Genomic DNA, 16,138 nt, shown 5'->3' with positions numbered 1-16,138 from the left:
GAAATGTTTGGATAAATCAAAGGAAAATATCTTCAGAACGTAAATGGAATTGGTGTATCCTTCATTTATTTGTACGGTTGTCCCAGTTGTCTTTTGCAGATGTTCTCAAATATTTCTTTGAAACCTCTCCACTCCTGGAGGAAGTTAAGTAGTTTAATTTGCTGTATGTAGAAAAGCGACCCCGTTAAATTCGATTTTGAAATAGCTGAGTGGTAAGAAGAGTTTTCCTGAGAAAGTTCCACTGGTAGGAACTAAGTTTCCCCCTGCTGTATGCAAAAGACTGTTTCAAAAGAATGGTAAAACTGAATATTAGGATTCTTAGGACTCAGATTCCCTGTTAGGTTACCGGATGACTTGCTCACTGAATTTGGGAATCATGGACACAGGAAACAGAAGACATAATCAGGAGAACTTCCTTGGCTGCAGTGAGTACCTAGCTCAGTATCAGAAATATTTATTTCAATTTAAACTAGAAAGTTTGCCTTTCAACATCATTTAATGCCTGGAACCACTCACACAGCCTAAGTGGTAGAATTCAATATATAAAACCAAATTCGAAGTAAGTCTCTATAGCTGTGGAGGCCTCTTCTTGACCTTACCCTCATGCAATATCTAGTGGTGTGTAACATGGGTGGAGAGAGCCAGATGGATTTGCTCTGCTGTGCTTTGAGAGTTGGAGAATGAACTTGGCTCTGAAGGTGAACCCTGTCACTCCAGTGGGGGCTGCCTGAGTACAAACCTTGTGACTGTACATGTTAAAAATTTTAATCCCCACTGTTTCTTTTCTAGGAAAGGCATGGACCAATATGTAGAAAACTCTTCAACAAAAAACGTAAACCTTTCAATTCCTTGAAACAAAGATTACAGGGCACTGACATTCCCATTGTGAGAAAGGCTCCTCAATCCAAGGTACTATCAATATCTTGTTGTTCTTGATTACATCCTTAAGTACATTAAAGCCTCTTTTTGGCTCTCTGCTTTCATTTTTGCTTGATAGTGCAGTGTAATGTCATGTAAGTATAATCCACCTTTACTGTTTTCTTTTTAATCATGCTCACTTAGATTTCTAAATGTATTTCAGATACTTTCCAGATGTGGCAAAAAAGAATCTCGTTTATGTTTTCAATAGTGTAGCGTTAAATCTAGCAATTAACTTGGAAGAGAATCCCTTTTAATCTTACATTTAAGTCTTTCTATAAAGTTCTGTAGCTTGTTTTTCTGATCGTTATTTTGTGGCTTGCAAATTTTATTACAGTATTTTCCAGACCTCTTTTTTTGTACTATTGAGAACAAATTCTCTTTTCCCTCCAAATTTCAGTCCTATTTCCTGTAAATTTAAATCTCAGGTTAAAATAAAATTGTAATGGAGAGATGTACAGTCTAGGTTAGTAAATATTGATTTTGTTTTTTAATAGCCTCAGCCTGTGAGGAGATCTAACTGGAGACAGCAACATGAAGACTTCATTAATGCCATCCGTTCGGCAAAGCAGTGTACTCTAGCCATTAAAGAAGGCCGACCTCTCCCCCCTCCACCTCCTCCAACCATCAACCCAGGTGTGTGGCCAGTTTGGTTTGCTTTTGGCATTTTACTCTTAACCAGTTGTGCTCAGATGATCATGACTTGCTTTCTCCTATGCATTCTAAAATAAATAATAGTAATTAAATTCTATTAAAGTAATTTTATCATACAATATATCTTATCCTAATTTGTTTTTAATTCTTCATAAAGATTCTGTGTTTCCTTCTAACTCCATGAGAACACCACTGTATGCAATGTCATGGCTTATAAGAATGGGGCTGTGCAGGGCAGTTCCACAGTAGCTCCCCGTGTCAGATACCCATATCTCTGGGTTGTTTTTTGGGGGGAGAAGGGTGGTTTTGAGGTAAAAGTCCCATGATAAAGAATTCACCATTTAAGCCATTTTAAGTTGTACAATTTCATGGCCTAAAGGTTTCTTACCCTAAACTTTTTATTTTGAAAGTTTTCAAGTTTACAGAAAAGAGGAAGAAACAGTACAATGATCACTCATACCTTCCACTGAAATTTGACAGTTGTTGACATTATTATATTTTCTGTCTTTTTATTTTTTGGGGGGGCAGAACTATTTAAAACTAAGTTTCAAACATTATAACACTTTACCCTTAACTGGGTCAGTGTGCATTTCTTAAGGATGAGTGCTTCTTCTTGCATAACATATAGACTCATATTTTCCCAGTTATCTTAAGAATGTCTTTTAAAGTTCTCTGCTTGCCCCCTAGTCACAATCTAGGATTCAGTCAGGGTTCATGCATTTTTGTTGTCTCTTTTCTTTAATCTTGCACAATACCCCTATCAGGCCAATTATCTTTTAGAATATTTCTTTTGCTAGATATGTCCTTTTTTTTACTCAGGCTAATGTTTAACTTGTTCCTCTATTTTGTTTTTTGAAAATTAAAAATTTGGACTAGAGGCTCTATTAGATTAATAATATTAATTCCTATCAGATATAAGATCTTTAAACATTTTCTTTCATTTCATAGACTGTCTTTTCACTTTCTTGATGGTCTCTTAATGATGCACAAAAATTAATTTTGAAGAAGTCAAATTTTTTTTTATGGCCTAGCATTTTTTTTGTGTTGTGGCCTAGCATTTGATATTAAATCCAAAAAAATCATTCCAAAGTCTGTGTCATAAAGCCTTTCCTATATGCTTTCTTCTAAGAGTTTTACAGTTTTAGCTCACTGTTTTTCTCTTTGATCCAAGTGTAGTTAATTCTGTATGTGGTATAAGTTAAGATCCCAACAATCTCAGAAGTTGGTTATCTCGTTTTACATGTAGATATCTAGTTCTCTCAGAACTATTTGTTCAAAAGAATATCATTTCCCCATTGAATGATCTTGGCACCATTATCAAAAGTCAGTCAGTCATATATGTGAAGATTTATTTCTGGGCTCTCTGTTCTAGTCTGTTTTCCTTATGACAGCACCACGCTGTTTTGATTACTCTAGTAAATTTGTAATAAGTTTTGAAAATTCTCCAAGATTGTTTTGGTTATTTGGGGACCTTTGAGATTTCATATGAATTTTTTGATGAGTTTTTTTCTATTTCTGAAGATGCCATTGGAATTTTGATAGGGGTGCATTAAATGCATTAAATCTATACATAGCCTTGGGTAGTGTTTTCATCTTAACAGTATTATTTTCCAGTCTATGAACATAGGATGTATTTTAATTTACTTATCTTCTCTTTAATTTCTGTCATACATATTTCATTGAGTAGATGTAGGAATATACAAGTCTTTTAGCACCTTGATGAGGTTTATTCCTAAGTATTTTATGCTTTCTAATGTTATTGTAAATGGAATTGTTAACTTTGTTTTCATGTTGTTCATTGCTAGTATACAGAAATATGACTGATTGTGGAGTATTTTGTATCCTGCAACTTTGTTGAATTTTGTTAGCTCTCACAGTTTTTTTTTAGTGTGGATTATTTGGGTTTTCTACATATAAAACTATGCCACTTGTGAACAGACATAATTTTTCTTCTCCAATTTGTCTTTTCTTTTTCATTTCTAAATCCTCTTGCTAGAACTTCCAGTACTATATTGAATAGCAGTGGTGAAAGCAGACATCCTTGTCTTGTTTTCCACTGAGTAAATATTATCTGAGGGTTATCAATGGCTATTTAAAGCATAAATAATAGCATTTTATGAGGATTTTGACATGGAATTAAAATGAATGAAGATAATACAATAAGATTAAGTAAGGAAAATGGAATATATTGTTGAAGGTTTCTGTACATTATACATGAAGAGGTTTAGGACTCATTAAACATGAATAGGTATAGTATTATTTGACGGTAGAGTTGTATATCTTAAAGATGCCTATTTTATTTTTTTTTTAAGATTTTTATTTGACAGAAAACATGAACACGAGAACAAGCAAGAGCGGGTGGCAGGCAGAGGGAGAAGCTGACTCCCCTCTGAGCAGGGAGCCCAAGGCGGGGTTGATCCCAGGACCCCAGGATCATGACCTGAGCCAAAGACAGACGCTTAGCCGATTGAGCCACCCAGGTGCCCCATTAAAGATGCCAATTTTAAACTCTAGAGTAAACACACACAAATATGGACAAGTAGCTAATAACACAATCAAATGGAGTAGAGAGGAAATGAAAAAGAATTCAGTCTAAGAGAAGATAGGGGAAGGGGAGGGGAAAAAAAGAAAAGACAGAATAAAGACAAAGTAGGATGGTAAACTTAAACCTAACCATATGGACAGTTGCATATAAATGACATAAACCCTTCAAATAAAAAGCAGATTATTGTACTAAATAATAAAGCAAGGTCCAATTTTATACTTTCTACAAGAAACACACTTTAAATCTGAAGACATAAAGAAGTGTGCCAGGCAGGTGACAAAACAAGGAGGTGGTGCAGATAGGCCTAAAGCAGCAACACCCTCACTAGGGGACAGCTCCTCTTGTGTTAGCAGGGCTGCTGCCTCAAAGGAACACACACCAGGATTGCCAGATCTAATTTCTCAAAGGATGGCAAAAACTGTAGATTTCCTGATTTATATACATCAGAAGCTCAGTTTTTTAGAGACTTCAGGATTGAGTCTCTCTCTGAGGTTGGAGGTCAGGCAGTGGTTTTCCGTGGAGGGGTGGGAATGACCAGGAGTAGACATGAGATGCATTGCTAGGAATGTTCTGTGTCTTGATATAGGCTGGTTACATGGGTGTGTACAGCGTATAAATATTTCATGGAGACATACACTTATGATTTGTGGCTCTTCTCTTGGATAAAAAGGTAAAAGAAATAAACACCAGCAATGTCAAAACAACTATAGACAGGATTGTGAAAAACATGGGGAAGGATATGTATGCAAATAATCATAAAACTGGAGTGACTAATACTAGTATCAGGCAAAGCAAACATCAGTGTTATTAACAGGGGTAATGATTAAAAAATACAATCATCAAAAAGGCCTATCAGTCCTAAATGTTTATGTACCTAGTAACAGCTTCAAAGAACATGAAACAAAAACTGGGAGGAGAAGTAGAAAGATTCATAATTACATTTGGAGATTTTATCATTCCTTTCTTAGTAGGTGATAAACAGCAGGAAAATCAGTACGGATATAGAAAATTTGAACAACAGTATCAACCAGTTTGACCTAATTGATATCTATTGCTATAATGCGACATGAAGCAACAGCAGAATAGAATTCTTTTTAAGTACGCAGGGAGCATTCGTACAAAATAGACCATGTGCAAGACCACAAAGTAAGTCTCAATAAATGTCAAAAGGATTGAAATCACACAGATTATGTTATCTGTCAAGTAGAATTAAGTTAGAAGTTAATGATGAAGGCATATCTAGAAGATTTCCTAGTATTTGGAAATTATCAAGTCATTTCTAAATGCATGGATTTAAGAAGAAATCATAAAAGAAATTAGAAAACATTTTGAACTGAATGGTAATGAAAACACATCAAAATTTGTGGGATTTAGCTAAAATAGTGCCTATAGGGAGTTTTATAGCTTTAAGTGCTCATATTAGAAAAGAAGAAAGGTTTAAACCATTTACTTTATTCTTCCTCTTTAAAAAGTTAGAAGAACAAATTATACCTAAATTAAGTAGAAGGAAGAAAATAGTAAAAGTAGTTCATCATAATAACAAAATATTTTTTAAAAGCAGATGATCATCCCAGTAGGTACAGGAAAAGCCTGTGATAAAATACAACACCCATACATGTTTTAAAAATGAAACTCAAAGGTAGAAATAGAAGGGAATACCTTAAGGGAGGACATCTTTGAGCAATCTACAGCTAACATTACACTTGATGAAAAACAACACTTTTCCACTGAGATCATGAAAAAGCAAGGGTGTCCTTTCAGACTACTTCTGTTCAACACTATACTGGAGATAAAGTACCCAGTATAATGAGTAAAAAATTATTAGAGAGGAAGAAGTAAAACTGTCTTTATTCGCAAATAATATGGTCATGAATGAGTTAAGTGTAGAAAATCTTAGTAAACTGTAAGAAATCTACTACAATTAAAAGTTCATTTTACACACTTTCAGGATATAAAATCAAGGGGTGCCTGGGTGGCTGAGTCAGTTAAGCATCCAACTCTTGATTTTTTTCTCAGGTCATGATCTCAAGGTCATGAGATTGAGCCCCTCATTGGGCTCCATACACAGCTTAATATTTTCTTAACCTCTCCCTGTGCCCCTTCCCCCTTGCTCATGTGCACTCTTCCTCTCTTAAAAAAAAAGATACAGGGGTGCCTGGGTGACTCAGTGGGTTAAAGCCTCTGCCTTCGGCTCAGGTCGTGATCCCAGGGTCCTGGGATCGAGCCCCACATCGGGTTCTCTGCTCGGCGGGGAGCCTGCTTCCCCCTCTCTCTCTGCCTCCCTCTCTGCCTACTTATCTCTGTCTGTCAAATAAATAAATAAATAAATATTTTTAAAAAAAAAGATACAAAGTCAATATACATTAGTAAATTTTATTTCTATATACTAGCATAAATAATTTTAAAAATTAGAATTTAAAATTTCTAATTTAAAAAATTAGAATTTATTTATTCTTAAAAATAATTTTAAAAATTAGAAATACTATTTACAATTATGAAAAAACACTAAATACTTAAGCATATATTTAATAAAATGTGTAAGACTTGAAAAATGAAAACCACAAAACACTATTTAGAGAAGTTAAAGATGACCAATATAAATGGAGAGATTTACTATTTTCATAATTTGGAAGAGTCCATATTATGTTATGATATCAGTTCTTCACACATTGATCTGTGGACTCAATGTAATTCCAGTAAAAATCCCTGCAAGTTTTCTTTGCCAAGTAGGAGTTCACCAGTTGATTCTAAAATTATATGGAAATTGAAATGATCTGGAATAGCCAAGATGGTTTTGAAAAAAAGGAAAAAAAGCAAAGGACTTACACTGCCTGATGTCAAGACTTACTTTGATGTTATAGTAACAAAGTAATTTGATATTGGTATACCAGTTGGAACAGAAATCACCCATCTATGGGTGATTGGGTTTTGACAAAGGTAATTCAGTGTAGGAAAGGATAATCTTACTAACAAATGAAACAGAAAACTAGATACCAATTTGGAAAAAATGAGCCATGATCCTCATGTAAGAATTAACTGACAAAAATTAATTCACAATGGAACATGGACCTTATATAAGCACTACAATCCAAGATTTCTAGAAAAAACAAAATTCTTTGGTCTAAGGGTCAACAAAGTTTTCTTAAACAGGATTCAAAATATACTAATGATTTTTAAAAAGGAAATTGATAAATTGGGCTTCACCAAAGCTAAAGATTTTAGTTTTGAAGGACACCATTAGCAGAGTGCAAAGGCAAGCCACAGCACATATATCTGACAAAGGACTCCTATTAAGAATATATAAAGAACTCCTACAACTCAATAATAAGACAACCCAATAAGAAAAAAGGCAAAAGACATATTTGAACAGACACATCCCAAAATAATAGCCAACAAGTACATAAAAAAGAAAATCAGCATCATTTCTATCAGGGAAATGTGGATTACAGCCATGATGAGATACCACAGCATGCCCACTTGAATAGCTAAAATTAAAGACTGACAATACAAATGATAGCTAGGATGTAGAACAGCTGGAAGTCTCATAGACTGCTGATGGGGTGTAAAATAGTACAGCTACTTTGCACTGGTATTTTCTTAAGTTAAACATATACTTATTTATAGAGCAATTCTATACCTAGGTATTTATGTGGAAAACTGGAATCATGTTCTTAAAAAAAGACTTATATGTTAATGTTCATAGTAGCTTAAATTAAAAAAAAAAAAAACTGGAAAATAAAAGCATAAACAGGAAAAAAACAACCCAGCATAAACTGAAGAAAAAAAAATAAATCTGAAAATGCCCATCAACAAGTGAATGGATAATCAAAACAGGATATACCTCCAAATAAGAAGAAAGTGCTGGGGCGCCTGGGTGGCTCAGTGGGTTAAGCTGTTGCTTTCGGTTCAGGTCATGATCTCAGGGTCCTGGGATCAAGCCCCACATTGGGCTTTCTGCTCAGCAGGTAGCCTGCTTCCCTTCCTCTCTCTCTGCCCGCCTCTCTGCCTATTTGTGATCTCTCACTGCCAAATAAATAAATAAAATATTAAAAAAAAAAAAGAAAGTGCTACCCATACATGCAGCAACATGGTTTTTCTATTATATGAAATTATAGAACAAATATCTTTGGTGACAGGAAAATAAGAGTTTTGATTGCTTGAGACTGGGTTTGGGGGAATATTCACTGAAAAGGAGCATGAAGTAACTTTTTGGGGTGATGAAACTGTTCTTTGTTTTAATTGGAGTGGTTGCAACAATGTATACATTTATCAAAACTCATTGGCCTGTACACTTAAAATAGTTGGATCCTCCTTCATGTAAATTATTTCTCCAAGTTCATTTTTAAAAAGTAAAAAGCCAAAACCAATCCCAAAAACAACAGTGAAATCATATTATAAAAATCATCTGAAAAGTGAATTATCTAAAGTTCTATACCAGAAAGTAATCTTTAAAATATATAACTTTATTTTTAATTATTTTAAAGTATAGTTAACATAAAATATTATATTAGTTTCAGGTGTACATTAATGATTTGACATTTATGTGCATTACAAAATGCTCACCATGTTAAGTATAGTTACCATCTGTCACCATACAAATTTATTACAATATCATTGACTATATTTCCTATGCTATAATTTCCATCCCCATGATTAACTTATTTACTTCTAAGTTTTGAGGGCAAGACAAAAATATTTGGTTCTGAAGGAAGTGCACAAGAATGTGGAGTAAAAGATTATATGGGCTGGGGCACCTGGATGGCTTAGTCAGTTAAATGTCTGAAGACTGGTTTCAACTCAGGTCATGATCTCATGGGTTTAGGAATCAAGCCCCACATCAGGCTCTGGCCTCAGCAGGGAGTCTGCTTGAAGATTCTCTTCCTCCATCCCTCTTCTCACTCGTGCATGTGCCTTCTCTCTCTCTCTCTTTCTCAAAAAAAAAAAGTGTATATATATATATAAACTATATATATATATATATATAAACTATATATATATATATATAAACTATATATATATATATATATAAACTATATATATATATATATAAACTATATATATATATATATATATATATATAAATTTTCTAATGTGAAAAGAGGTTTACCTTGACTATCCTTGATATAAGAGATTACTTCAGTTGCTAAATGATTAGAATTTTAGAGCTTTATGTGAAAAATAAAGTGTATTTTAGTTGGACCACCACTATAACAGTGTTGAGATTGATCATTGTGGGTGTCATTAGTCTTTCACCCTTTGACAGAGTACATCCTGCTAGTTTTCCTGCTAGTTTTCCCTGATTAATTTAGATTTTATTTATTTATTTATTTGAGAGTGAGAGTGAGAGCACAAGCAAGAGGAGCAGCAGAGGGAGAGGGAGAAGCAGGCTCCCAGCTGAGCAAGGAGCTCCATGTGGGGCTCTATCCCATCATCCTGGGATCCTGAGCCGAAGGCAGATGCTTAACCAACTGAGCCACCCACACATCCCATAGGATGCTTTTGATAATGCTTTTGTATTGCATCTGGTGTTTGTTTTTGTTTTGTTTTCTAATGTGAGGAAAATTACAGATGCCTTTTTAAAAATTTATTTAAAAAACGTGTTTTGGCTAGATGACCTTTTTATTAATCCTTTGTTTAGGATTATTGTTTAAGATTCATCCTTTATTGAAAGGGTGCCTTACTTATTTTGTAACTAGAAGTTTGTACCTCTTAATCCCTTTTCACCTTTTTTGCCCATCCTCCCACCCCCTCCCCCATGGGCAACCACCTGTTTGTTTTCTGTGTTTATAAGTTTGTTTCTATTTTCTGTTTATTTGTTCATTTGCTTTATAGATTCCACACATAAGTGAAATAATATGCTATTTATCTTTCTGTGTCTTATTTCACTTAACAAAATATCCTTTAGATCTATTCATGTTGTTGCATATGGCAAGATTTCATTGTTTTTTTATGGCTGAGCAATATTCCATTTATACGTATACCACATCTTCTCTATCCACTCATCTATCAGTGGACATTTAGGTTGCTTCCATATCCTGGCTATTGTATCTTGCTTATTATAAATAACACTGGCAATAAACATAGGAGTCCATAGATGATTTTGAATTAGTGTTTTCATTTCTTTGGGTAAATAACCAGAAATGAAATTACCGGATTATATGGTACTTATATTTTTAATTTTTGAGGAACCTCCATACTGTTGTTCACAGTGGCTCTATCAGTTTCCATTCCCACTAACGGTCCATGAGGGTTACCCTTCTCTACATCCTCACCAACACTTGTTATTTCCTGTCTTTTTTATTCTAGCCATCCTGACAAGTGTAAGGTAATATCTCATTGAGGTTTTGATTTGCATTTCTCTGGTACTAGTGATATTGAGCATCATTTCATATGCTTGTTGGCCATCTGGATGTCTTCTTTTGAAAAATGTCTCTTCAGGTCCTCTGTCCATTTTTTAAATTGGGGGTTTTTTGGTGTTGAGTTGTAGGAGTTCTTCATATATTTCGAATATTAACCCCTTATCATACATAACACTTGCAGATATCTTCTCTCAGTCAGGAGGTTGCATTTTTGTGTAGTCCCAGTTTATTTTTGTTTTTGTTGCCCTTGTCTAAGGAGATAGATCCAAAAAAGTATTACTGAAGCCTACATCCAAACATTTATTTCCTGTATTTTCTTTTCTTTTTTAAAGATTTTATTTATTTATTTGACAGAGAGAGATCACAAGTAGGCAGAGAGGCGGGGGCGGGGGGGGAGGAGCAGGCTCCCCACTGAGCAGAGAGCCTGACACAAGGCTTGATCCCAGGACCTTGAGATCATGACCTGAACTAAAGGCAGAAGCTCAACTCCCTGAGCCACCCAGGCACCCTTCTATTTTTTTTTTTTTTTCTTTATTTAGGAGTTTATGGTTTCAGGTCTTACATTTGGATTTTTAATCCATTTTTAGTTAATTTTTGTATATAGTGTTTAAAAATTGGTCTAGTTTCCTTCTCTTTGTGTATCTGTCCAGTTTTATCAACACCACTTATTGAAGATACCGTCTTTTCCCCACTGTGTGTGTGTTCTTGCTTTCTTTGTCATAGATCTACTATATAAGTGTGGGTTGTTTTTTTTTTTCCCCTAAACTCTATTCTGTTCCACTGATCTATTTTTTTGTTTGTTTGTTTTTGTTTTTGTGTTGGAACTATACTGTTTTTATTACTAGCTTTGTTTTTTATTTTTTTTTATTACTAGCTTTGTAGTATAGTTTGAAATCTGGGATTGAAATCTCCACCTTTGTTCTTTTTCAGAATTTCTTTGGCTATGCAGGCAGGGTCTTTTGTGGTTCCACAGACATTCTATGATTATTTTCTCTAGTTTGTGAAGAGGACTATTGTTATTTTGGTTGAGATTGCACTGAATCTTTAGATTGGATAGTATGGACATTTTAACGATATTAATTCTTTCAGTCCATGAGTGTGGTATATCTTTCCATTTATTTGTGTTGTCTTCAGTTTCTTTAATCAGTGTTTTATAGTTTTCAGAGTCTCACCTTCTTGGTTAAATTTATTCCTATGTATTTTGTTCTTTCTGATGCAATCTTCCTTTGTTTTTACAGATTTGTTTAATTGAGAGAGAGAGAGAGAGAGCACACACGGGGGAGTGGGTGAGGAGCAGAGAGAGAGGAAGCCCCAAGCAGACGCCTTGCTAAGCATGGAGCCTGACACAGGGTTCAATCTCACAACCATGAGATCATGACCAAAGCCAAAACCAAGAGTTAGGCACAACTGACTATGCCACCTTAGGAATCCCTCTTTTTGGTGCAGCTATAAATGGGATTGTTTTTGTAATTTCTCTGTTAATTCATTATTAGTGGATAGGAATGAAACAGATTCCTATATGTTAATTTTGTATCTTGCAGCTTTACTAAATTAATATACTAGTTTTGATAGTTTTTTTGATGGAATCTTTTAAGGTTTTTTAGGCATATAGTATGTCATCTATAAATACTGAGTTTTATTTCTTATCTGTTTTCTGTGGTTAGGACTTCCAGTGTTATGTTGAATAAAAGTTGTGAGAGTAGACATCTTTGTCTTCTTCCTGGTCTAAGGGGGAAAGCTTTTAGCCTTTCACCATTGAGTCTAATGTTAGCTTTTTGTTTGTGATATATGGCACTTATTATGTTGAGATATGTTCCTTCTCTACCCACTTCGTTGAGAGTTTTTGTTATGTACGGATGTTGAATTTTGTCAAATGCTTTTTCTGCATCTATTGAAATGATTATATATATATTTTTGAAATGATTATATGATTTTTACCTTTTTTTTTTAAAAAGTAGGCTGCATACCCAACCCAGCATAGAGCCCAATGAGGGTCTTGAACTCACAACTCTGAGGTCGAGACCTGAGCTGAAATCAATAGTTGGTTGCTTAACTGACTAAGCCACCCAGGCACCCCTATTCATTTTTTTAAATGTGGTATATCCCATTGATTGGCTTGTAGATATTGAACCATCCTTGCACCCAAGGAATAAATCCTGCTTGATCATGATGTATGATCTTTAAAAAAGGAATTAATTTTATTTAGTTATTTTTGTTGATGTACTAATATTATATTAGTTTCAGGTGTACAGCATACTGATTCAACAACTCTATACATTACTCATTTCTTACCATGGTAAGTGTAGTCACCATCCATCACTATACAAGATTATTGGTATTATTGACTATATTCCCAATGCTGTATTTCTTCTCTCTCTGACTTATTTTAATGTGAATAAACTTAAATTTGGTTTGCTAATATTTTGTTGAGGATTTTTACATCTATCTTCATCAGCGATATTGGCCCATAATTTGTTTTTGTAGTGTCTTTGTTTGGTTTTGGTATTAGGATAATGCTGGCCTCTCAGAATGAATTTGGAAGCATGCCTTCCTCTTTAAATGGTTCCTTACATGTTTGGTAGAGGCACACCTGGGTCACTCAGTCAGTTAAGCATCTACCTTTGGCTCAGATCATGATTCCAGGGGTTCTAGGATTGAGTCCCACATTGGGCTCCTTGCTCAGTGGGGAGCCTGCCTGTACCTCTGCCTGTCATTCCCCCTGCTTGTGCGTGTGTACCCACTCTCTCTCTCTCACACACACACAAATGAATAAGATCTTTTTAAGAAAATGTTTGGTAAAATTCACCAGTCAATCCATTTGGCCCTGGACTTTTGTTTGTTTGGAGTTTTTGGATTACTAATTCAGTTTCATTACTAGTAAAGGTCTGTTCAGATTTTCTGTATCTTCCTGACTCAGTCTTGGAAGATTTAATGCTTCTAAGAATTTACCCATTTATTCTAGGTTGTCCACTTTGTTGGTATTTCATTTTTCATAGTAGTCCCTTATAATTCTTTGTAGTTCTGTATTGTTGGTTGTATCTTCACTTTCATTTCTGGTTTTACTTATTTGAATTCTCTGTTGATGAGCCTAGCTAAATGTTTATCGGTTTTGTTTATCTTTTCAAAGAATCTGCTCTTAGTTTCATTCATCTTCTCTATTGCTTTTTTAGTCTTTGTTTCACTTATTTCTGCTCTAATTTTTTGTTACTTCCTTCTTCTGTTAACTCTGGGCTTTGTATGTTCTTTCTGTTGTTTCTTCAGGTGTAAGGTTAAATAGTTTATTTGGTATTTTTCTTGCTTCTTGAGGTAAGCCTGTATTACTCTAAACTTCCTTTTTAGAACTGCTTTTGCTCCATCCCAAAGATTTTGAAACAGTACATTTTCAAATCCCTTTGTTTTAGTGTTTATTTTTATTTCCTTTTTAATTTCTTTTTTGACCCATTGGTTGTTTAATAGCATGTTATTTAGCCTGTAAGTATGCATTTTTTTCCAGTTTTTTTCTTCTAATCAATTTCTCATTTTATACTGTTGTGGTTGGAAAAGATGATTTATATGATTTCAGTCTCATTAAATTTGTTGAGACTTGTTTTGTGGCCTAACACGTGATCTGTTTTGGAGAATGTTGCATGTGAACTTGAAAAGAAGGTATATTCTGCTGTTTTGGGATGAAATACCTATATCTCTCTTTAAGTCCATCAAGTCTGATAATGTCATTCAAAGCCATTGTTTCCTTATTAATTTTCTGTCTGGATGATCTATCCATTGCTGTAAGGGGAGTGTTAAAGTCCTTTTCTAATACTGTATTACTGTCAATTTCTCCCTTTCTGTCCATTATAGTTGCTCCTCTGTTAGGTACACAGATATTTTTCATTGTTATATCCTCTTGTTAGATTGATCCCTTTATCATTATGTAATGTCTTTCTTTGTCTCTAATTACGATATTTATTTTAAAGTCGTTTTGTTTGAGGAATGCCCGGGTAGCTCACTTGGTTAAGTGTTTGCCTTCAGCTCAGATCATGATCCCAGGGTCCTGGGATCAAGTCCCACATTGGACTCTGCTTAGCACAGAGCCTGCCTCTCCCTCTGCCCCACCCCCTGCTCCTGCTCATACTCTCTCTCTCACAAATAAATAAATAAAATCTTGGGAAAAAAAAGTCATTTTGTTTGCTATTAAGTATTGTTACCCCCACTTACCCCCACTTTTTTTTTTTCCATTTGCATGAAATGCCTTTTTCTGTTCCTTCATTTTTAATCTGTTTATGTCTTTAGGTCTGAAGTGAGTCTCTTACAGGTGGTATATAGATGGGGTTTGTTTTTTTATCCATTCAGTCACTGTATGTCTTTTGATTGGAGCACTTAGTCCATTTCTTTCCTTTTTTTTTTTTTTTTTAAGACTTATTTATTAGGGCACCTGGGTGGCTCAGTCCGTGAAACGTCTACCTTCTGCTCAGGTCATGGTCCTGGGGTCCTGGGATTGAGTCCTACATTGGGCTCTCTGCTCAGCAGGAAGCCTGCTTCTCCCTGTCTCTCTGCCTGCGGCTCCCCTGGCTTGTGTTTGTGCACTCTCACTCTCTCTCAGTCAAATAAATGAATAAAATCTTTTTTAAAAAGCTAAAGATTTATTTATTTGAGAAAATGAGACAGAGAGTGTGTGAGCTGGAGAGGCGAGGGGAGAAAGAATCCCAAGCAGACTCTATACTGAGCATGGAGCCCATTGCAAGGCTCAATCCCGTGACCCTGAGACCATGACCTGAGCCAAAACCAGGAGTCAGACACCCAACCAATTGTGCCACTCAGGCACCCCTGGACACTTGATCCATTTACATTTAAAGTAATTCTTTTTTTTTTTTGTAAGATTTTATTTATTTATTTGACAGACAGAGATCACAAGCAGGCAGAGAAGCAGGCAGAGAGAGAGGAGGAAGCAGGCTTCCTGCTGAGCAGAGAGCCCAATGTGGAGCTCGATACCAGGACCCTGGGATCATGACCTGAGCCGAAGGCAGAGGCTTTAACCCACTGAGCCACCCAGGCACCCCTAAATTGATGGTCTCTTAAGTTTGAACTCATTCTAAAAGCATTATATTTTTACTCCCCTTCTCCATAATTTATGTCTTTATTTTGTGTATCCCTTGACTAGTTATTATAGATATGATTTTTTTATTTTTGTATTTTAATTTCCATACTAGCTTCCATACTAGTGATTGATCTTTACTATATGTTTGCTTTTACCAGTGCAATTGTTTCTTTCCTAATTTTCTTACTTCTGGCTATGGCCTTTTATTTTGCACTTTAAGAGGTTCCTTTAACATTTCTTATAAGGCTGGTTTAGTGGTAATGAACTCTAACTTTTTTTTGGGAAATTCTTTTTTTTTTTTTTTTAAGATTTTATTTATTTATTTGACAGAAGGGAGAGATCACAAGTAGGCAGAGAGGCAGGCGGAGGGCGGGGGGTGGGGGGATGGCAGCCAGGCTCCCCGCCAAGCAAAGAGCCTGATATGGGACTCAATCCTAAGACCCTGAGACCGTGACCTGAGCCAAAGGCAGAGGTTCAACCCACTGAGCCACCCTGGTACCCCTGCCTGGGAAATTCTTTATCAGTCCTTCAATTCTGAATGATAACATTTGGTTATCAGGTAGAGTATTCTTGATTGTAGGTATTTTT

At 35.2% G+C, this 16,138-nt stretch overlaps 1 protein-coding gene across 1 annotated transcript in view; it reads left to right on the top strand.

The window, feature by feature from the left end:
• The window catches only part of ZC2HC1B (zinc finger C2HC-type containing 1B), a 45,340-nt gene that overhangs the window by 12,314 nt on the left and 16,888 nt on the right, over positions 1-16,138 (top strand). Inside the window, exons 3-4 of the mRNA XM_059177366.1 lie at positions 790-909; positions 1,416-1,554. Of these exons, the coding sequence (XP_059033349.1) occupies positions 790-909; positions 1,416-1,554 (259 nt within the window). The remainder of the gene's footprint in view (positions 1-789; positions 910-1,415; positions 1,555-16,138) is intronic.

Source organism: Mustela lutreola, chromosome 6, assembly GCF_030435805.1.
Source record: "Mustela lutreola isolate mMusLut2 chromosome 6, mMusLut2.pri, whole genome shotgun sequence".
NCBI lineage: Eukaryota > Metazoa > Chordata > Mammalia > Carnivora > Mustelidae > Mustela > Mustela lutreola.
Note: the sequence above shows the minus strand (reverse complement) of the source record. Positions and strands in the feature narration are given on the sequence as shown.